This window comes from Sapajus apella, unplaced genomic scaffold (assembly GCF_009761245.1).
Source record: "Sapajus apella isolate SASKATOON/1434 unplaced genomic scaffold, GSC_monkey_1.0 scaffold37, whole genome shotgun sequence".
NCBI classification, from domain to species: Eukaryota; Metazoa; Chordata; class Mammalia; order Primates; family Cebidae; genus Sapajus; species Sapajus apella.
The window spans coordinates 6418312-6443164 of NW_022436977.1; the positions used below are offsets into that span (position 1 = coordinate 6418312).

The window sequence follows — 24853 nt, forward strand, 5'->3', positions numbered from 1 at the left end:
TTGAGACGGAGTTTCACTCTTGTTACCCAGGCTGGAGTGCAATGGTGCGATCTCGGCTCACCGCAACCTCCGCCTCCTGGGTTCAGGCAATTCTCCTGCCTCAGCCTCCCGAGCAGCCGGGACTACAGGCACGCGCCACCATGCCCAGCTAATTTTTTGTATTTTTAGTAGAGGCGGGGTTTCACCACGTTGACCAGGATGGCCTCGATCTCTTGACCTCGTGATCCACCCGCCTCGGCCTCCCAAAGTGCTGGGATTACAGGCGTGAGCCACCGCGCCCGGCCCAGCACTCTTATTCTATTCCTTAAACATCATTATTTTTCTAAAACGGACTTCATGCATAACTTGAACATAATACATAAAAATTATACAACTAAAGCATATTCACAATAAGCAACATTTTGGCATCTACAATCTAGTGTTTCTTAGGTTGTTTATAGCTTTTAAATCGTGAGAAAAATAACATATTTCTCTGGCTACCAGGCTAGAAAGAATATGAGTAGTATAACAACAATAACAAAAACAATGGTTTCTCTGAGAGAGTTCTTTATGAACTCCTCAAAGTCCATTTCCATTTCCTGGTAAGACACCACAGACTCTCTTGGAATCAGCAATAAGCAATGTTAGCCACTATACTCTCTGATGACCTTAGTCCGTCTGTGCCTATAACCCCAGCACTTTGGAAGGCCGAGGTGGGCAGATCACTTGAGGTCAGGAATTCGAGTCCAGCCTGGCCAACATAGTGAAACCCCATCTCTACTAATATATAGAAAATTAGCCAGGTGTAGTGGTGTGCACCTGTAATCCCAGCTATTCAGGAAGCTAAGGCAGGAGAATTGCATGAACCCAGGAGGCAGAGGTTGCAGTGAGCCGAGATTGCCACTGAACTCCAGCCTAGGCGACAGAAAGAGACTCCACCTCAAAAACAAACAAACAAGCAAACAAAAGTACAGCATCACTGACAATTAGATAAACAAAATGTGGTATATCTATACAAACAGAATATGCTGTAACTAATAAAATTAAAACGAATGCTGGGCATGGTGGCTCATGCCTATAATACTAGCACTTTGGGAGGCCGAGGTGGGCAGATCATGAGGTCAAGAGATCAAGCCCATCCTGGCCAACATGGTGAAACCCCATCTCTATTAAAACTACAAAAAATTACCCTGGCATGGTGGTGCACGCTTGCAGTCCCAGCTACTTGGGAGGCTGAAGTGGAAGAGTCCCTTGAAGCGGGAGGCAGAGGTCGCAATGAGCCGAGATTGCGCCACTGCACTCTGGCCTGGTGACAGAGCGAGACTTTGTCTCAAAAAATAAATAAATAAAACGAAAACTAATTACTGATACCTGCTACACATGGATTAACCTCCTTAAAAAATTATGCTAACTTAGGCTGGACCCAATGGCTTATGTCTGTAATTGAAGCACTTTGAGAGACCAAGGCAGGTAGATCACAAGGAGTTGGAGACTAGGCTGGACAACATGGAGAAACCTCGTCTATACAAAAAATATAAAAATTAGCCAGACATGGTGACATGTGCCTGTAGTCACAGCAACTCGGGAGGATGAGGCAGGAGGATTGCTTGAGCCTGAGAAGGAGAGGTTGCAGTGAGCTGCGACTGTCACTGCACTGGGCAAGAGAGCAAGACCTTGCCTCAAAAAAAAAAAAAAAAAATTATGCTAAGTAAAAGAAGCCAGATATAAAAGACCACATATTGTATGATTTCATTTATATGAAATATCCACAAAAGGGGAAAAAAAAAAAGAGATTGATGGGAATGAAGGTAGGAACAAAGACTGACAGTAAGAAAGCAGGTGATCTTCCAGGATTGATAGACATATTCTAAAGCTGTATTGTGGTGATGACTGCACAATTCTAAATTTACTTTCAAAAATTACTGAAATTGGGCTGGATGCAGTGGCTCACACCTGCAATCCCAGCACTTTGGGAGACCGAGGCAGGTGGATCACCTGAGGTCAGGAGTGCAAGACCAGCCTGGACAACATGGTAAAATCCCATCTCCACCAAAAAGTACAAAAATTAGCGAGGTGTGGTGGCATGCGCCTGTATAGTCCCAGCTACTTGGAAGACTGAGGTGGGAGAATCACTTGCACCCTGGAGGCAGAGGCTGCAGTAAGTGGAGATCACACCACCACTCTCCAGTCTGGGTAACAGAGCTACACCCTGTCTCAAAATATAATTACCAAATTTTACACTTAAACTGAATGAATTTTATAGTAGTTAATTATACCTCAATAAAAATGTTTTTTAAAAAACATAAAACACTCTGCAAGATACAAAACTAGACATTAACAAATGAAAAGACATGCCATATTATGGAATAGGAGGACTCAAAAATCCCAAGATGTCCACTCTCAACAATGTAACCTACAAATGCAATCCCCAAAAAAAAACCATCATAGACCTCCCCCACTCCCACCACCGCCATATAAACAAACTGATTATAAAGTTCCACTTGGAAGAATAAACAAGCAACAATATCTAGAAAAACACTGAAGACTCTATAGTGCTGTTCCAGTACATGGACAGACAGAGTAGTAAGACGGAGTAAAAACTCCATAAACAGGACCAAATGCATATGGGAAATTTAACATGTGACAAAGGTAACATATCTCAAGTCAACAGGAAAAAGAAAGATGTTAATGACTGGTTTGCAGATAACTGGATAGTCACACGAGAAAAACTTCAGCTCATTCTTCATATTATACATAAACACCAAATGGATCTATGCTCTAATTTTAAAAAAGAATTAAGTATAAGGACTGGGGGAAATGGGCTAATTCTGCTAGAACTTTGGAGTGGAAAAAGTATTCCTAATTATGACTCAAAATTCAGAAGCAATAAGAATAAAAGTTGATAAACATGACTCGTGAAAAAAAAAAACGTTGGCCAGGCGTGCTGGCTCATGCCTATAATCCCAGTACATTGGGAGGCCGAGGCGGGTGGATCACTTGAACTCAGAAGTTCAAGACCAGCCTGGGCAATATGTCGGAACCCCGTCGCTACAAAAAAAATACAAACATCATCCAAGCGTGAGGGTGTGCACCTGACGTCCCAGCAACTCATGAGACAGTGAACCAAGATGGCAATGCTGCACTCCATCCTGGGTGACAGAATAAGAGCCTGTCTCAAAAAAAGAAAAAAAAAAAAGATTTTAAAAAATCAGCATTAAAGTATAGAAGCCAGTTGGGTGCAGTGGCTCACACCTGTAATCCCAGCACTTTGGGAGGCTGAGGTGGGTGGATCACTTGAGGTCAAGAGTTCGAGACCAGCCTGGCTAACATGGGGAAACTCCTTCTCTACTAAAAATAAAGTAAAAAGTAAAAAATAATAAAATTTTAAAAAGTATGTAAGTCAAGAAATTACTAATTAATTTGTGAAAAATGTGTATATTATAAAGGATTTGTATTGCTAATATATAGGCAGCTTCCAAAAATGTACAGAAGAATAAAGACCAACATCCTGATATTAAAACAGGCACAAAAAAAAAAAAAAAAAAAAAAAAAGAACAGACTGATCACTGGAAAAGAAATGCAAATGACATAAGGATTTTAAAACATATGAAAAAATCCACATTACACATTAAAAAAAAAAAAGAAATACAAATTTAAAATGTACTGACACACTATTTCTCACCTATCATATGGACCAAAAACCCTCTGACAACAATATTCTTTTGGAAAGATTTTGAGAAAACAGGCACCCTTGCTGGTAAGCATTCAAAATGGTTACAATCACCATGGAGAAAAATGTGGCCATATTTTACAAAATAACATATGCACTTATCCTTTATTCAACAACTCCCTTCTAGAATTCTATCCTGTAGACACATTGGCAAAAAATATGAAATGACATATACAAAAAGCTATTTATTAAAGTGCTATTTATAAGAAAAAAAAGTCAGCCAACTGTTCATCAACTGGTTGAACAAACTATGGTACAAACATCCAAGGGAGTACAATGAAACTTAAGAACAAAAGGAATGAAAAGAAATGAGATACACAGAGATATATACTTTCATTCCTCTACAGTAACTCTGTAAACACCAACAAAACTATATATTAAGTGAAAAATGCAAGGGACACTTTTGAGTAAGAGAAGGGGGACATATTTTGAGTTTATTTTTGAAGAGAAAAAAAAAAAAGAATTAACCAAAATTAAAGTTAGACCTCACTGAGTATATCTTGTTTTAAAGTTTTGACTTCAAAGTCAGGTAAATGTTTTACACAATTAAAAAGTGAAATTAAAGTTTTTAAAAAAATACCTTAAAAAAAGCCAACCCTAAAATACATGAACCTAAATGCATATGAAATTGATAACATAACCATACAGAAAACTGGCCAAGGCCAAAAAGGCACAATACAAAACAAAATACTTAAACTGTACTCATTAGAATTACTGTATTAGGTTGGTGCAAAAACAATGGCGGTTTTGCCATTAAAGGTAAGTTTTACGTTGAAACTGGTTCACTTATCTGTATGTATTTATGGTTTCTCTACAATAAGGCAAATAAGTAATGGTTAATATTGTTAAGAAGCAGGGTTTTCAGTGTAAGAACAAAAACAACTCTAAAACAACCACTTACATAAAAACCCTAATCCTAAACTTGCAATGGAAATATTCACTTAAATTAATGATTTATGTTATTCTAAAATCTTTTTAATTTTTTTTCTTTTTCATGGATCATAGGAAACAATATTCTAAAATCTTTACATTCCTAGCTTTGTCTATTAAAACAGTCAAAATGTGCTAGGCATGGTGGCTCACACCACATCTGTAATCCCAGCAACTGAGGAGGATAAGTTGAGTCCAGAAATTGGGAACGAAAATGGTCAACACAACAAGATCTCATCTCTAAAAGAATTTTAAATATAATTTAAAAATTAGTGGGGCAAGGTGGCATGTGCTATAGTCCCAGGTACTCAGAAGGCTAAGGCAGGAGGATCACTTGAGCCCAAGAGGTCAAAGCTGCAGAGCATCACTGCTCTCCAGCCTAGGAAACAAAGTGAGACCCTCTCTCTTAAAAAAAACAAACAAAAAAACTAAAAGTTAAATCAAAAAAGCCAAAAGCATTGGCAACCCAGTAGAGCAAAAAACACCTTAATTCCCAGACTTTAGTCTCTATCGCTTCCCAATAAAAGAAAATCAGGAGTTCTTAAAGGAATGGCTGTTTCTAGGTCTATGGCAGGAAATGTAGACTAATCTGTGCCAACTTGATATACCAGAGAGCAGGAAAGTTATCAAAGACTATTAGGATGGCATCAAAAGAACACTGACCCAGTTTGAAGATGTTCCCAAAGGCCAAAGATGAAATCACTTTAAAATCATAAAAAGAGTGCAACAAACTGAAACTCATCAAATATACTAAAATTCATGCATCCATAATGATATTCAAAAATTAAAAAACCTCGTTGGATGGTGCTAGAATACTAAGACATTCTGAGAAGTGGTAAATGAAGAAAGAAAATCAAGCATTCATCTTGCCTTTCCTATATGAACAGAATTTCAGAATAACCAATTAGCTGATGAACGAAATGTTCTTCCTTTATAGAAGAACCTCAGACAAGAAACCTAAGCAAAATGATAAAATTAGAATATCAATATTTTACAACCCCTAATGATATAATGAATCTGGGCAAGGCCATTAATAACTGCTGAAAAATAACACATTAGAGCAAAAGGTGACGGGGAACTTTATAATGGAAGGATCAAGATGCCATCTGAACCCTCTGATCAAGCTCGTGACACAACAGAAAGCACACAGTATCACCAACAAAGTATTGCCAGAACTGAATTTGAACCTAATCAACCTTTTAGACCTAAGTACCAGTTCACAAAAACGATGCCATGTATAAAAAAGAATTAAACCATGTGTGTTGAAGTGTCTATGAGTAAAATGATGCCTACAATTGTGAAATTCTCCAGGAAAAAAAAGAGGAGTCAGAGATGAAATAAGAATGGCACAATGTCAACAACTGAAGTGAGAATGTTGAGTATCTGGGAGTTAATTTCATATTTCTGTTTTTGTGTATGTCTAAAAATTCCCAAATAAAACCATAAAACAAAAAAATACATAACTATCAATGCTATCTTTACAAAAAGAGGGATACAAGTATTCACAGCTTTAGATATAATTCCTGATCCTGGGACTCTACAATTCCAAGTTATCTTTTTAAGCAAACTTTTAAAAAAAACTTATCAATACAGTATGGAGTACACATGAAAAACATAAATATACAGCTACTGAATAATTTTTTAAAGTCCTACTATAAGTACAATGATATCTGTAGTTTGAGACAAAGTTTCTAGTGATGTGTCACTCATGGAGTCAGTAAGTTCCACATCTCACACAAAACAGATGAGGATCCTATGCTCTCAAAAACTGTGATGACTTAAAAAATGGTTCTAGCAATTATCAAGACATCTATGTCTACAATGCTGCGTGAATAAAATTATTTTCAGAAAATGTGGGTAATAATCACTAATTCTAAATTAACATTTATTCAACATTTTATATATAAATAAGTTAATAACTATAAGACATATGACTATTTTAACAACAGCCTTAAAACATTATATTTTAAAGCAAGATAAACGAAACTTCTTTTTGTCCTCAGTGGTAAAATGGGACTGACTTCAACTCTCTTATTGAGGAGCATATTTGGCATTTACATTTCCTTCAAGACTGAAGGAGATATAATCTGTAATACCTATTAATTTTAAAGCTAATAGAATATAAGGAAGGGCTAATATCCACAATTAATTGGGAAACCTCATGCTTTAGTACTATTAAATGTTAATTAGTTCCAGTAATGTTTGTTCTCTGAATAGACCCTAGAAATATATCACTAAAACTAACACCTGTTCTCAAACCTAGCTTCTGTTAGGTTATTTTAAATATCTGAAGTTCCTGACAAATATTACAGGAACAAAACAGAATGCATAAATTAATTATCAGTGTCACTGGCAACTGGGAAAAATTCAATGTCCAACAGGCTTGCTAACAACCCAAGTGACATATCATTTCAGCTTTCTACACACAAATAGAAAGCCCTAATAAAGTGAAATGCCAATTAATAATGGGGCAGCAAGAAGCAAACATTTTCCAGGAATCTGTTTATTATAACAAATAAACGGGTTACGTGCAATGGCTCGCACTTATAATCTAGCACTTTGGGAGGCTGAGGCAGGCAGATCACTTAAGCCCAGGAGTTCACGACTAGCCTAGGCAACATGGCAAAACCCTGTCTCTATAAAAACAACAAAAAAATTAGGTGTGGTTGCACACACCTGCTGTCCCAGCTACTAAGGAGGCTGAGGTGAGAGGATCACCTGAGCCCGGAGAGGTTGAGACTGCAGTGAGCCGTAATTGCGCCACTGCACTCCAACCTGGGTGACAGATAAGACTCTGTCTCAAAAAGCAAACAAAACAAAACCAAAAAGAACCACAAATAAACTGATGTTGGCCATATAGTGTAAAATACTGACTTAACTAATTCTTAGGTGATATGGCAAAGCCAGTTAATCATATAAAACTGTCATGCCTTGCTAAGATACTAAAAAAAATACTTAAAATGCACAACATTTTTCTATCAGTTCATTACAGCAATAGCCAATAAATACTGATGCAAATACGATATGGTTTGGCTGTGTCCCCATCAAAATCTCACCATGATTTGTATTAATCCCCACATGTCAAGGGTGGGGCCAAGTGGAAATAATTCAATCATGGGGGCAATTTTCCCACATACCATCTTCTCGTGGTAGTGAGTAATTCTCACCAGATCTGATGATTTTATAAATGAGAGTACCCCTGCCCAACTGTCTCTTGCCTGCCACCATGTAAGATGTGACTTTGCTCCTCATTCACCTTTTACCATGACTGTGAGGTCTGCCCAGTCACATGGAACTGTGAGTCAATTAAAACTCTTTCCTTTATAAATTACCCAGTCTTGGCTGCTGGGTGTGGTGGCTCACACCTGTAATACCAGCACTATGGGAGGCCAAAGAGGGTGGTGGATCTCTTGAGGCCAGGAGTTTAAGATCAGCCTGGACATCATGGTGAAACCCAGTCTCTACTAAAAATACAAAAATTAGCGAAGCACGGTGGCACAGGCCTATCATCTCACTTACTTGGGAGGCTGAGGCAGCAGAATCACTTTAACCCAGGAGGCGGAGGTTGCAATGAGCCAGGATCGCACTACTGCACTCCAATCTGGGAAACAGAGTGAGACTCTTTCTCAAAAAATAAAATAAAATAAATTACCCAGTCTTGGGTATGTCTTTATTAGTAACGGAAGAATGAACTAATACAGTAAATTGGTACTAACAGAGTGGGGCACTGCTGTAAAGATACCACAAATGTGGAAGAAACTTTGGAGGTGGGTAACTGGCAGAGGTTGGAACAGTTTGGAGAGCTGTATAGAAGACAGGAAGTTGTGGGAAAGTTTGAAACTTCCTAGAGACTTCTTGAATGGCTTTGACCAAAATGCTGATAATGATATGGACAATAAAGTCCAGGCTGACGTAGCCTCAGATGAAGATGAGGAACTTCTTGGGAACTGAAGTAAAGATCCCACTTGCTATGCAAAGAGACTGGCAGCATTTTGCCTCAGCCTCCGAGGTCTGTGGAACCTTGAATTTGGGAGAGCTAATTTAGGGTATCTGGCGGAAGTAATTTCTAAGTAGCAAAGCATTCAAGAGGAAGCCGAGCATAAAAATATGCAACGTTTGCAGGCTCACAATGTGAGAGAAAAGAAAAACCAATTTTCTGGGGAGAAATTCAAACCAGCTACAGAAATTTGCGTAAGTTATGACGAATCAAATGTTAATCACCAAGAAAGTGGGAAAAATGTCTTCAGGGCATGTCAAAGGCCTTAGGCAGCCTCTCCCATCACAGGCCTGGAGGCCTAGGAGGGAAAATGGTTTCCTGGGCCAGGCCCAGGGTCCCCCTGCTCTGTTAAGCCTCAGAACATGGTGCCCTGCATCCCAGATGCTTCAGTTCCAGCTATAGCTAAAAGGGGCCAACATACAACTCAGGCTGTTGCTTCACATGGTGCAAGCCCCAAGCCTTGGTGGCTTACACATGGTGTTGGGCCAGTGGGTGCAGAGAAATCAAGAACTGAGGTTTGGGAACCTCTGCCTAGATTTCAGGGGATATAGTGAAATGCCTGGATGTCGAGATAGAAATTTGCTGCAGGGGTGGGGCCCTCATGGAGAAACTCTGCTAGGGCAGTACAAAAGGGAAATGTAGAACTCGGAGCCCCCACAAACAGTATCCACACGGGCACTGCATAGTGCAGCTGTGAAAAGAGGGCCATTGTCCTTTAGACCCCAGAATAGTAGATGCATCAAGAGAACTTGCACCATGAGCCTAGGAAAGCTGCAGACACTTAACACCAACCCATGAAAGCAGCCAGGAAGGGAGCTATACCCTGCAAAACCATAGGAGCAGAGCTGCCCAAGGCTGTGGGAGCCCACCTCTTGCATCAGCATAACCTGGATGTGAGACATAGAATCAAAGGAGATCATTTTAGAGCTTTTTCTTTATTTTTTTCTTTTTTCATTCCCTTGAGTCTCACATTTTGGAGGTTTAAGATTTGACTGCCTCATTAGATTTTGGACTTGCACGGCGCCTGTAGCCCCTTCGTTTTGGCTGATTTCTCCCACTTGGAATGGGTGTAATTAGTCAATGCCTGTACCCTCATTGCATCTAGAAACTAACTTCCTTCTGATTTTATAGGCTTATAGGCGGAAGGGACTTGCCAGGTGAAAATTTGGACTGTGGACTTTTGAGTTAATACTGAAGTGAGTTAAGACTTTGGGGGACTGTTGAGAAGGCATGAACGGTTTTGAAATGTGAGGACATGGGATTTGAGAGGGACTAGGGCAGTTTCCCACATGCCATTTTCTCACAGTAGTGAATAAGTCTCACAAGATCTGATGGTTTTATATATGGGAGTTCCCCAGCACAAGCTCTCTCTTGCCTGCTGCCATATAAGACATGACTTTGCTTCTCATTCACCTTCTGACATGATTGCAAGGCTCCCCCAGGCATGTAGAACTGAGTCAATTAAACCCCTTTTCTTTATAAATTACCCAATCTCAGGTATGTCTTCATTAGCAGTGTGAGAATGGATTAATACATGCATATTGTAGATGATTTGGTAAAGCCAGTTAAATATACACAATTATATATGAAAAAGTTGTCCCAGAAGCTCCAGAGTAACTAATATCCATCCATCCATACAAATCATATAAACATTTAGTAAATAAGTCAAATTAAAAGTTGAGACATTCCAACTTCATCCAGAAAGCCTGAGTTCAAGTTCTACTTCTACCATTTGAATTAGCTAAAACTTTTTGCCAAATCACTTTATTTGAATCATTCAAAATATGACTAGGAAATAACCTATCTCCTAAGAATCTAAGGAAGTTAATTCTTTGAAAGAGCTGAGATTTCTAGATAAAAAAAGTCCTATTAATATTTCAGTTTATTCTAAAAAGTTTTTAAAAAAATCATTCCAAACTGATTTTCCAAATGCTTCATCTGTAATATAAGCATCATGATAATAGAATCCATCTCGTAAGAGTACTAAAAGGATTCAATAATAATACACCTAAAACAGAACATTCCTGGCACAGAGTTCGCGCTCAACCAGTGTTAAGTATTTTTATTATCATCATGACATTAGCAACGAAGAATTTAATGCAAACTTCTTGGAGGGCACTCTGGTAACAATCACTAACAAAATCTTAAATGCATATACCCTCTGAAACACCGTTAGAAATTATTCCTTAAGATATACTTACATACGTGTACAAAACGCAAGTAAAAGGTAACTCAATGCAGCAAAAACCCACTGACAAACGCTGATTAAATTATGGAACATCCATACAAAGGGAATGCTATGCAAATGTTAAAAAGAATGAGATAACTATACATAGTGATATACAAAAGCCACATTATTTATTTATTTATTTATCCTTAAATAGGCTTTCACATTTTCTGAAGGAGATAAACTGCTAATAGTGATTACTTCTGAGTAATAGTAAGACTGGAGCATCTGAAGAAGAGATAAATTTTTATTAACTCTTTTATACTTACTTGATACTTTTAAAATTCCACATCATGTGAATGTTATTAAATCACTATTTTTTAAGAAACTAGTTTAAAGAAAATCACTTGTCTAGAAACCAGAAAACATTGGGTGTACTTGGTTTCAACATTTTTGATTTCTGTTTCTAATGTTTGAGGGTAATATATGAAAATAATGTAGTTAAAATAATGTAATTCTGCCAAGAAAGGCAGTAAAAAACCACATGCTACAGTAAGTATTAAATAAGATTTTAAAATGAATTAAGTTCGGACTTCTCTTTAATAGTTGAGAATATATGAACTCCTGGCAGTGATGACATTCAATTACTATATTCTCATTCCCCGACAAACATCAGCTACTTAGAACTTCTGCTCCACATCAACCATCCTGTCACACTAACTTCAAGCAAAATAGAGCTCTGCTGTTCCCGCTTCCAAAGCTAGTGAATTCACATTCTGATCACTTAAGAAAAAGGCGACAATTAAGCAAGACGACTAATCTCCCTTATTCCCAAGAAACTTCTAGGGATGGTTTACGCTACATTCCTCTCAGCTGGCTGTACATAAGCAAAATGAACTCTTCCCAAAACAAGTATTTGTATAGGTTAAAACTGAACTGAACATGGCTAAGCCTAAGAAATGGTAACTAAAACAAGGTTACTGGTTTTGGGGTTCTGGCAAAAATAGAAAAATATAAATGAAAAAGGAAAGAGAGTCTTAGAAAAGAAAAGGACTCATAAAGAAGAAAAGAAGCAGAAATGGCACATCCAAAAGTAGACTAACAGGCCCTGACCTTATCACGTAAGACATAAGGTAAAACTGGGAAAGCTTATGTTAGTATCTGAAACCATGATCCTAGCTAGCCCTTTAGAAAGCTCTCCCTAAGCCCACTCTCTTATTCCCTAATTTCACAAGAAATTAATCTTTTCTCTCAGTTCAGACTTAGCTCTTCAATGTTCACTTCAACAACTCCCTTTAAATTACAGCTGTAAAGCATTATCTTAGGATGGTTCGTATACATGAAACATACATTTCTGGACTGTCTGCAAATAAACTTATTCTACTTAAATATCACATTTGCTGTGTGTGTGTGTGTGTCTATGTGTGTGTGTGTGTGTGTGTGTTTAAAAGAGAGTGACAGTGAGTATGAGCAAGAGCACACATGCACAAGAGCACTGATAGGAAATAGTTCATATTAACATACGTACTGTCAGGACAAAAAGTCTCTGAGTCCTAGTATTAGAATAAAAGTTACCACTCAAATACTTGAAATTATTTTTCAGCTATAAAAAATATGAAAACAGCAAACAACAAGAATAGAGTACTTAAAGAAAAAATATTGAGAGGCTGAAGCAGGTGGATCACCTGAGCTCAGGAGTTCAAGACCAGCCAGGGCAACTTGACAAAACCCATCTCTACAAAAAAATACAAAAATAAGCCAGATGTGATGGTGTATGCCTATAGTCTCAGCTACTAGAAAGACTGAGGTGGGAGGATGACTTGAGCCCAGGAGGCAAAGTTTACAGTGAGCCAAGATTGCATCACCGTACTCCAGCCTGAGCAACAGGCCCACACGCTGTCTCAAAAAAAGAAAAAGTATTATTTGTCTTTTTTTAGTGACTAGAATTGTTCTTACTATGGTTGAATTCATCATACAGGTAGCTGAATAAGTATTCATAAAAGTCAAACATACTAAAGAAACACAAGGAAAAAAACTGTGTACCATAAATTAAGAACACATATAATACATAATATAATCCAGTATGTATAAAATGTAATAAATGAGACCAGGTGTGGTGGCTCACGCCCGTAACCCCAGCACTTTGGGAGGCCAAGCAGGGGGACAGAGCATTTGAGGCCAGGAGTTCGAGACCACCCTGGCAAACATGGTGAAACCCTCTCTCTACTAAAAATATAAAAATTAACCAGGCATGGTGGTGGGTGCCTGTAATCCCAACTACTCGGGAGGCTGAGGCAGGAGAATCACCTGAACCCAGGAGGTGGAGGTTCCAGTGAGCCGAGATTGCACCACATTCCAGCCTGAGCAAGAGAGTAAGACTCTATTTCAAAAAAGAAAAAAAAGTAATAAGTGGTTATCCCCCCAAAAAACTCTGACTTATTTTGTCACTAGAAATTTTTTAAATTTTTATATTTGAAGTGGAGTCAGGGTTCCATATTACAATTGGTAATTTATACGGCTTAAAAATAAAAGTTAATAGAGGCTCATAGTTCTTTTACATAAAACAAAATCAGTAAGACATGAACAAAAAAATAAGCATAAATACAATGTAATCAGTTCCATGTTTTACTCAGCTTAAACATTTTTACCTGAGGGAACAGCTGGATTGTTTTGGTGGTTTTCACTGGCAGAAACAAACAAATCTTCTTCTCCTTCAGTTGATGAGCTAGAAGAGGATTCACTGCTGAGGTCATTCTCACTGGAACTACTAGAACTAGGTAGCAAGGCATATTTTCTTCGAGCTAACACTTCTCGTTTCTTCCTCTGCATTAATATCCTCTCTTTTTGTTTCTGTGTCCTCTGTGAGGAATTAGTTTTTACAAATCTCTTTCTGCATGGAAGTCTCCTTAATGAACTGCTATGTAAACAGGGTCTTTTCATTAACAATCCCGATACAGATTCTGTCTCAGTCCGAGGCCACTTATGAGACCGTGCACTATGGCTTCTACTTTTAGCACTCAAAATGGTCTGGGAATGTCTTACAGAGACTTCTTTATCCTCATCTGAAGTCACAGTATCAGAATCTCCAAAATGCAGACTAGATGAAGGAGAAGAAAGACAATCACTAAAAGAGGAATCATTATCTTCATCACTTGGTGCTCCCAGGTGTTGCCTCAGTCCTAATATTCCCTGGTTTTCTTTAACACAATTCTGCACATAGGAAGGGCCAGCCTGCTGGCTTTTCCGTTTTTTCCTCACAACAACACTTTTTTCTTGTTCTTGCTGGTTACCATTCATGTCCTTCTCTTGTTTTTGAGTATCATCACACAGGTGAGAGAATTCATTCCCCACTTTACTATTAATCATCTCAACTCCTGCAGGAAAACTTTTGGCTGCCCCAATGGGCTCTGTATGCAAAAGGATCCCTTTCAGACTCTCCTGTGTCTTTGGTGCATCAGAAGGAATCTCACTCTTCATATCCACTTTTAAGGTGTAGAGCTTGTTATATTCAGGAGTCCATTGAGACATGGGAAACTTTAAGGAAAGCCTAGAAGACAAAATTAGATATTTAAAAGATTTTTAATGTGTTTTTTATACTATTTAATTGACTAGTTCTCAAATTCCACTGAGAAGATCCCTTATAAAGGCAGAAGTGTCTTTTCCTCATCAGTACATTAAATGTCTGTTATGAATTATTTTACTGTTCTTATAAACATTTTTCTCTGATCACTCTACTCATGCACCCAATTTTTAGAAATACAGTAAATATAGAGCATAAGCCTACTTAAAAACTTTTAATACTAAAAACTCATTTTATTGTATATCTTACTACCTTCAGCAACATATTTGGTTAAATCAATTACTTCAAAACCTATTTCAGTAAAATACAGATAAAAGGATAAGAATTCAAAAGACTAATCAGACAGCATGTTTTACTCCTGGTATGACATTTTAAAGTGGTTATTATGAAATATTTCTGTACATCTAGATGTTTACATTGGATTGAAACATTAATAATGAGCTAAAGAATATAAGCTTCTCTTTCCTATTTTTTCCTTCATACTATTGTATTAATTCTCTAATGAGAATCTGAATTCTCCTGGTGGTAGGCACAATTGCTGCATTTCAGTTTTAGATACAGAAAAGATTAGAGCCAAGATCATTCAGTTAAGTAACAGTACAGCAGAATATAAAATCAGACTTCCTACAGCTTATACAGTATCTAAATAATTCAACCTCTTAAATTACAAGTTGCTAAAAGGAGACTTGAATTTAAAGCATTTACATCAATGCAATGTACATATGAAAATAATGTAAAACTAGTAAATAACATAACTAAAAATGAAATCTATTCATCAGAAAGGCAGTTAATGTGACAAATGAAGAGCTTTACTACCGCAAAGTATTAATAAACAATGTTAGCATACTTTTAACAAGTTTTTATTAAGTATAGCATACACACACATAGATCAGTTTATAGATCAATGAACACTAACAAAATGAACACGTCTACGTAACTGGCACACAAATCGAGAAACATAACCAGCACCCCAGAAATCCTCTTCCCATTACTAAAACTCACCGAGTTGTTAACCACTATTCTAAATTCTGACACCATGGAATTGTTTTGCCCTTAAAATACATTTTTAAACCAGTTCCTAAAAAGCGAGTAAAACAGCTGTTTAGTAAGCAGGTTTTTTTCCCCTCTCCATAAATAGGTTACAGAAATATATAATCTTACAGGTCTGCCACGTTACTGTAGTACATAACTTTATTATCAGAACAAATTACAATAATTAAGACACGGAATGGCTTACTCCTACAGAAAGCTATCAAAGCCACTGTCTTATTTTATTCTTATTTACAAAGTCAGGCAGTGCTGTATCCAAGATCAGCCATCAAGCTCTAACTTAGGTCAGGAGGATCACTAATAAACCAGGAACACAAAGATGAGTGAACATGAGCATGGTAATCAGCAAATTACAGAAGACAGCCAGTCAGACAAGGATCACCCTAATTAAAAACAAGAAAACACAAGCCACAATGATAAAACAGAGGTACATGTGATCTAACAGTTGAGAGGGGCCAAATAGGATGGCTATAATAAAGAACACAGGTAATAACAAGTGTTGGAGAGGATGCAAAAAAAAAAAAAAAAATTGGTACCCTCATACATTGCTGATGGAAATATAAAATGGCATAAGCTACTTTGGGAAGCACTCTGGCTGTTACTCAAAAATTAAACACAGGCTGGGTGTGGCAGCTTACGTCTGTAATCCCATCACTTTGGGAGGCCAAGGCGGGCGGATCACTGGAGGTCAGGAGTTCAAGACCAGCCTGACCAACATGGCAAAACCCCGTCTCTACTAAAAATACAAATATTAGCCAGGCTGGTGGCAGATGACTGTAATCTCAGCTACTTGGGAGAATCACTTAAACCAGGGAGGCAGAGGTCACAGTGAGCCACAATCGCACCACTGCACTCCAGCCTGGGTGACAGATCAAGACTTTTTGTCAAAAAAATAAATAAATAAAACAAAGAACTGCTATATGACCCAGCATTTCCACTCCTAAGTATATATCCAAAAGAAATGAAAACATATATTCATACAAAAACTTGTCAACAGTAACATTAGTCATAATAGCCAAAAAGTGGGATCACAAATGCCAATCAACTGATGAATAATAAATCCATACAAAAGATTACTCAGCAATTGAAATAAATGAAGTAGGGTAGTCCCCCGCTATCCAGTTTCACTTTCCACGGTTTCAGGTACTCACAGCATGTGAGAGAGACCACATTCACATAAGTTTTATTATAGTATATTGTTATAACTGTGCTATTTTATTGTTGCTGTCTCTTATTCTGCCTAATTTATAAATTAAACTTTATCACAGTCATGTATGTATATGAAAAAAAACACTACATATGGTTTCAGCCATCCACTGGGGGATCTCAGAATGGTTTCCCCTTGGATGGGGGTGGGGACTACCATACGGATGAACAATATGCTAAGTAAAGGAAACCAGTTACAAAGATGACATAATGTAAGATTTCCTTTATATGGAATGTCTGGAATAGGAAAATCTATAGAGACAGAATATGATAGCTTAAGGCTGGGGATAGTATCAGAATGTCTGGAATAGGCAAATCTGTAGAGGCAGAATGTGGTTGCCTAAGGCTGGGGATAATATGAGGATTCAACTGTGATGCCCAAAAAGTATAGTTTCTAAGGTGAGGTAGCTGACACCTGTAATCCCTACATTTTGGGAGGCTGAGGTGGGTGGATCACCTGAGGTCAGGAGTTAGAGATGAGCCTGGCCAATATGGTGAAACCTTGTCTCTACTAAAAATACAAAAATTAGCTGGGCATGGTGGTGTACACCTGTAATCCCAGGTACTGAAGAGGCTGAGACAGGAAAATCCCTTGAACCTGGGAGGCAGAGGTTGCAGTGAGCTGAGATGATGCCACTGCACTCCAGCCTGGGCAACAGAACAAGACTCCATCTCAAAACAAACAAACAAACAAAAAAGTGGAGAGTTTATTTTCAGTAAACTGAAAATGTTCTACGATTAAATGTGGTGCTGGGTGTTCAACTCTGAATATACTAAAAACCCAATGAAATTATATCTCAATAAAACACTTGCAAAAAAGTCAAGAGGTTAAAAAAAAAAAAGCCAAAAAGTCAAGAGGAAAAGTATCAAGATTTCCGGGCATCAGATAAACTACACAGACTCCATCAGCAACGGAAGTCTCATGACATATTTTGGAAAGAGCGGGGGTTCTTCCAGAAATCCATGTCGGAGTTATGTTCAGGTGGATTTCAGAGGAGGAAATCTTGGAGTCTTCATTGGCTGAAGAATTAAAAATGAGACTCCTCCCTCATCCATAATTACAAAGTCTTCATGTTGATAATGGAGCCCATAGGGTCAATGAAAATTTGCCAAAAAACAGTCAAATTCTGAGAATATGAAGCCACACGTTAATTTCCAAAGAAGTGATTCATAGCACAATTAACTAAACCCAATTTCTTTTCCATCATTTTATGTCCCAAAGCCTAAAAACAATCCAGTTAACTCTTTATGGTTAAATCCGCTCTGATTTTTGGTCAATTTGGTCTGTCCAATGAGACAAGGGTAGAAAGAAGCAACAGGGGTGGTTTGGTGATTCTGTCATGTGTGTTTGTACAACAGTAACTTCTCTGAGTTACCATGTCATGCAGTCATTAAATGGAAAATTAACAACCCATAAAACTAAGAGGTTCCCACCCAGGGAGTAATTCATGCTATCTTTTTTCTCTAAAATCCATCATTGTATTGTATCGTGCTCTAATTTTTTTTTTCTAAAATCCACTGCTGTATTGTATCATGCTCTATTGCAAATTGAGAAAAAGAGGAAAGTTCAAAAAGAAATATACACAAGTATTGCATTTAACTTAAAAAGCAGCAAATACAACGATAATATTCTAAACTATTTGCTATTTAACAAACCATATTCTAGTCTTTAATTTTTGTGAAAATTATTGGCTGATCTAATTTACAAAGGAGGCAAATATGTACAAGATGTATCTCCTTGGTGACATTATAAATGGCTTGTTGTTATACACTGTTTCAATACTGAAACCATAATACCAGTCCTTCTTTGCATAGATCAATCCAATCATTTTATTGCTATGTCATGATGACTACATGCTAATTACTCCTGATATTAGTGTAGAATACACCACTACTGCACTAAGAAAACATGATACTAAAAATATACTTTCTTTTTTTTTTTTTAAAGACAGGGTTTCATCATCTTGGTCAGGCTGGTCTTGAACTCCCGACCTCACGTGATCCGCCCACCTTGGCCTCCAAAGTGCTTGGATTACGGGCGTGAGCCACCATGCTCGGCTAATACTAACTTTCAAAACTAAAAATTAGGGTTAGGATTTAGTAATCCACATTATCAACAAGTTTAAGTGAGCAAAAGGAGGAAAAACCCATTAAGATTACCGATACAACTCTGATGAACTCTACTTCTTTTTTTTATTATTATACTTTAATTTCTGGAATACATGTATAGATCTTGCAGGAATGTTACATAGGTATACACTTGCCATGGTGGTTTGCTGCCTCTATTTCCCTGTCTCCTACATTAGGTATTTCTCCCAATGTTATCCCTTCCTAATCCTCCCACCCTGCCACTATCCCTCCTCTAGCCGCCCAACCCCCAACAGACCCCACCATGTGATATTCTCCTCCCTGTGTCCATGTATTCTCATCGTTCAGCACCTGCCTATGAGTGAGAACATACGATGTTTGGTTTTCTGTTCTTGCGTCAGTTTCCTGAGGATGATGGTTTCCAGATTCATCCATGTCCCTGCAAACGACATGGACTCATCCTTTTTCATGGCTGCATAGTATTCCATGGTGTGTATGTCCCACATTTTCTTTATCCAGTCTATCATTGATGAGCATTTGGGTTGGTTCCAGGTCTTTGCTACTGTAAACAGTGCCGCAATGAACATACATGTGCGTGTGTCTTTATAACAGAACAATTTATAATCCTTTGGGTATATGCTCAGTAATGGGATTGCTGGGTCAAATGGAATTTCTATTTCTAGAGCCTTGAGGAATCGCCACACTGTCATCCACAATGGTTGAACTAATTTACACTCCCACCAACAGTGTAAAAGTGAGGAACTCTACTTCTAAACTGTGATACATTATTATTTGTATGATGCTTCACTACCTATTATAAATGTGAATACTTGGTTCAAGTTTAAATAAAAATGTAATGATTGCTTACATAACACTAAAGAAACAAGATAAAAAAAAAAAGCCACAGATGACTTGGCAGTTTTCTATGAAAGTTTTAGAGATTATCAGAAAATGAACTAGAAATATGTCTACCATTTAACTATCTTTTTGATATAACTAAGGGAAAAAAATAATACCACACGGATATCACTTGGGGTATGTACTAAATTTTTAATTCTCTTACTTATTTTACTTTGTGCCAGCTTAAGTGCATTAAATCAAATGTCTGACAGAATATTCTCTTCTACTACCTATAACTACTACTACTTGTATCTAGATGATACAGACAATATGATTTGTTACATATTCTAAATAGTCAAAATTTCATTACCAAGTATTTTCCCTCAAAAGTTATCACTCTGGACCCTTAAGTGCATTAGCTCATACTAAAATTTCTCAAGAGATTTCTGCTAGGCGTATACAATCTAATAATGTACTCAATTATGAAAAGAAGAATGGGACCCTTGATAAAGTTATTACCTTTCCTGGAAGAAAGGAGAAAGTTACACTCAGGATAACGGCTATGAAACTGTAAAATAAGCTCAATTTCTGGCTGGGTGCAGTGGCTCATACCTGTAATCCCAGTACTTTGGGAGGCCGAGGGTGGATCATAACAGCATTATTTGCCAACAACCCAAAGGTGGAAGCATCACAAGTGTCCACTGAAGTGATGAATGCATAAACAAATGTGATAACACACATAAAATGAAACACTATTCAGTCATAAAAAGGAAACCCTGACACATGTTACAACATGGATGAACCTTAAAGACATTAGGCTATGTGAAATATTACATGAAGACAAATATTATATGATTCTATTTATATGAAGTACCCAGGGTAGTCAAATTGATAGACAGAAAGTAAATGGTGGTTGTGAGGGCCTGAGGGAAGGGGAGAATAGGCGTTAGAATTTAATGGTTACAGTTACAGAGTTTCAGTCAGGGAAGATAAAAAGTTGTGGAAACAGATGGAGATGTTGCACAACAATGTCAGTTTATTTAACGCCAAATTATAAACTTAAAAATGGTAATTTTATGTTGCATACATTTTACCACCAAAATAATTCAAAAGAGATATTGTTATAAAACATTATTCTGGAAAGGCTAGTAAAGTCACTCAAACAAGAGAATGGGCATAAATATGTAAAAGATGAATATTTAATCCTATGTTGGCATCTGCTTCTCAGAGAATATGGACCAAAACACATTTCATTTAAAAAACTCACCCTCTTTTCCTTATCACTCAAACTCATATTCTATCTTTCTTAAAGTACTTGCTACTAACTGAAAAGATCTTGTTAGCCTATTTATTACACAAAGCATCTCACTAGAATATAAGTTCCAAGGAAGAGAGAATCTCATCTAGGCAGATCTCTAGCAACTAAAACAGTTAACTGGCACATAGTAGGCAATCAATGAATATTTTCTTTAATTGCATTAATCTGTAAAAGAATAGGTAAAAGGAAGTAAAACATGACTGCTGTATTTCTAGCTTGCGTAACTAAGAACATGGTGACACCAACAGCGGAGATATAAAAGAAAATATGCAGAATGAGAAAAGCAATAACAAAATTAGGAAAATAATGTCTAAGATTTCTTGAACATACACTATTGCCCAAATTCCTTTTTCAGGTACTTTGGAGCCGCAAGATATGTATCGTTTAACTCGGGGAAATCAAATCCTTAAAACAGAGAAACTGACCATAGAAAAGAACAGTAAGGAGCCGAAAGATTTTTTCCTATATAAAATTGGTAAACTCATCTACATGCTACTTCTTGAGGCATAGTAAATATTAAGTAGGAAAGTGGTCCATCTTCCAGCAAGTCTATTAAGATCACCCCTCAGGTCTCTTAGGGTCTCCAGGCTCAGAGTTAAAAAGTAAGTCTTCAAACTAGAAAACTGGCAGGATTCAGCTCACAGACATGTTTTGTTTGGCATATATAATTGAGGGAGAAATAAAACTGATGGTTAATAGTGAAAAACTATAGGCATTCTCATTAAAATATGGAAGAAAAAAGGTATTCACTGTTATAAGACATTGTTCTGGAAAGGCTAGTCAAGTAATTTAAACAAGAGAATGGGCATAAATATTTTTTAAAAAGATAATTTTTTTTTCATTATTTGCAGATGACACTGACAAATGAGCTCAACAGTAGAAAACCACTGGCAACAGTAAGACAGGCCAGTTACTTATATGTCTACCAAAAAATAAATAAATGAAAATAACACTCCAAAAAACGATGACTTTCCTTTAAACAAACGAGTTCGAAAATAATACAGAGTAACAAAAATATACTACTTACAATAGGAATGAACAGATTCAACATCTGCTATGAAATTTAACAAGAGAGGCATAGGACCTACATGGAAAAAAAAATTATAACAATGTCACTTATGCAAAAATTTATGGGAAATTCAATTTGATCCCAAAATACCAGCATATTCTTTCAATTATAAAACAAGGTAAACTAACATGCTATTTCCTTACTTTCAAAGATTCTCTGTCATTCATATAATCCACCAGAACACTATTGATCTGTTCATATTTCTGCATTAAGCAATTCAGAATTTCTCCTTACTTTTCTCAGATCCAAAGTAAAACCTAGATACCCTCTAGGTAGAGAGCAGGAAAGACAAGCAATCTCCTTATTGGATGTCTCTATGCTTTTATAATGAGAAGTTTCCTATTATTTGCCAATGTCACCTTGGTCAGTCTTTTGGTTGCATTCAAAAGACCCTGGAAGAGGAATGATTTACATGGAATGTGAAGAGATTAAACCACCTAAATCCAAAGACATTCACTATACTCCTTAACCTATATAGATATCCACGAAACAATGACTTGCTAAAAGAGGAACTGCACAAGGGATATCTATGTGAGGAGATTAAGAGACATACTCCATTCCATGTTGGTCTGGATATTACTGCTAACACTATAAAGAGGAATGAAAATACAGTTAAATGGAGATTAGAACTGTCAGATGCTGGAAGTCAAAGGAAAGTTACCTTTTGGGAGATCTGTCTAAGATAACTATCTCCTCTGACAAGTAAAGAGGAACTGAGAAGCAAAGATAGAACCATGCTTACATTTAGAGAGAGTTTCAATGAGTTTATTATCTCAGCTAAAGCTTGCTCTCAATGAAGTAAAATTCTCTGCTGCCTCTGAGTACAAAGACCTCAAAACACTTAAGAGTAGAGAACTAGCTAACAGACAAAACCATTAAGAGGAAATTTCCAAGACTAATTAGTCTTATAAAATATTTTTAAGTGCTTGCTTCGGCAGCACATATATTAAAATTGGAATGATACAGAGAAGATTAGCATAAATTTTAAAAAAAGAAAAAATATATCTTTTTTTTTTTTAGAGGAAGAAAGAGAAAGAATAAAAAAAAAGAAAAAGAAAAAAAAAAAAAGAATGAAGGAGAGGAAGAAAGAGGAAGAGGGAGAGAGAACAGGGGTGTTGCTTTATTGCCCGGGTTAGAACACAGTCTAAAAATGGGTATGCCTGTAATTGTGTTTAACAATAGAGACATTAAAAAAAAAAAAAAATGAGGGAAGAAAATAATTAACAAGCAGCTAACCAATATTTCATTTAAACCTATAAATAGGTGTGATGTGGTACTGATAAGAGTGTATATTTTGTGTATTTAAAGTGGAGAGGTCTATAAATGTTAATTAAGTCTACTTCCAGATCTGAGTTCAAGTCCTGGATATCGATGTTAACTTTCTGTCTCATTGATCTGTCTAATATTGATGTTGAAGTCTCCTACTATTATTGTGTGGGAGTCCAAGTCTCTTGATAAGTCTTATATATCTGGGTATTCCTGTATCGGGTGCGTATATATTTAGGATCTTTAGCTCTTCTTGTTACATTGATCCTTTTATTATGTAATATCCTTCTTTGCTTCTTTTGATCTTTGTCACTTTAAAGTCTATTTTATCAGCAAAAAATTGCAACTCCTGCTTTCTATTTATTTTTGCTCTCCATTTGGTTGGTAAATTTTTCTCCATCCCTTTGTTTTGAGTCTTTGTGTATCCTTGCATGTGAGATGGATCTGGAAGTAGCATACCAATGGGTCTTGGCTTTTTTTGCCTGTCTGTGTCTTTGGATTGGGGGATTTCGTCGATTTAAATTTAGAATTAATAACAATATATGTCAGTTTGATACTGCCATTTAATGTTAGCTGGCTGTTTTGCCCATTAGTTGATGCAAGTTCTTAATTATGTTGATGTTCTTTATTTTTTGGTATTTTTTAGAAAGGCTGATACTGGTTGTTCCTTTCTATTTGTAGTGGTTCTTTCAGGAGCTCTTGTAAAGCAGGCCTGGTGGTGATGAAATCTCTGAGTGCTTGCTTGCTCACAAAAGATTTTATTTTTCCTTCGCTTATGAAGCTTAGTTTGGCTGGATGTAAAATTCTGGGTTGAAAGTTCTTTTCTTTAAGGATGTTGAATATTGGCCCCCACTTTCTTCTGGCTTGTAGGGTTTCTGCTGAGAGATCTGATGTAAGTCTGATAGGCTTCCCTTTATGGGTAACCTGACCTTTCTCTCTGGCTGCCCTCAGTATTTTCTCTTTCATTTCAACCCTGGTGAATCTGGCGATTATGTGCCTTGAGGTTGGTCTTCTTGAGGAATATCTTTGTGGTGTTCTCTGTATTACCTGGAGTTGAATATTGTCTTGCCTTGCTACGTTAGGAAAGTTTTCCTGAATAATACCGTGAAGCGTATTTTCCAGCTTGGACTGATTCTCTTCGTCACATTCAAGTACACCTATCAAACGTAGATTAAGTCTTTTCACATAGTCCCATATTTCTTGGAGACTTTGCTCGTTCTTTTTTATCCTTTTTTCTCTAATCTTGTCTGTTTTATTTCATTAAGTTGGTCTTCAACCTCTGATATCTTTTCTTCTGCTTGATCAATTCGGCTGTTAAAACTTGTGCATAGTTCGCGAAGTTCTCGTACTGTGTTTTTCAGCTCCATTAATTCATTTATATTCCTCTCTAAGTTGTGTGTTATTGTTAACATTTCGTCAAACCTTTTTTCAAAGTTCTTAGTTTCTTTGCATTGGGTAGAACAAGTTCTTTTAATTCCCATAAGTTTCTTATCACCCACTTTTTAAAGCCTGCTTCTGCTAATGGAACACATTCTTTCTCCATCAGGCCTTGTTCCGTTGCTGATGAGGAACTATGATCCCCTGTAGAGGGAGAAGCATTCTGATTTTGGGTATTCTCAGCCTTGTTAGCCTG

General features: G+C 37.0%; 1 protein-coding gene and 1 pseudogene across 9 annotated transcripts in view; one reads left to right on the forward strand and one right to left on the reverse strand.

Annotated features, from left to right (window-relative positions):
- Positions 1-24853, reverse strand: part of RNF111 (ring finger protein 111) — a 104280-nt gene that overhangs the window by 52891 nt on the left and 26536 nt on the right. For all 9 annotated transcript variants that reach the window (XM_032297303.1, XM_032297299.1, XM_032297301.1 and 6 more), the window contains exon 2: positions 13452-14350. In XM_032297303.1, coding sequence (XP_032153194.1) covers positions 13452-14331 — 880 coding nt within the window. In that variant the 5' untranslated portion in view covers positions 14332-14350. The remainder of the gene's footprint in view (positions 1-13451; positions 14351-24853) is intronic.
- LOC116564636 lies at positions 22877-22965 on the forward strand (annotated as a pseudogene).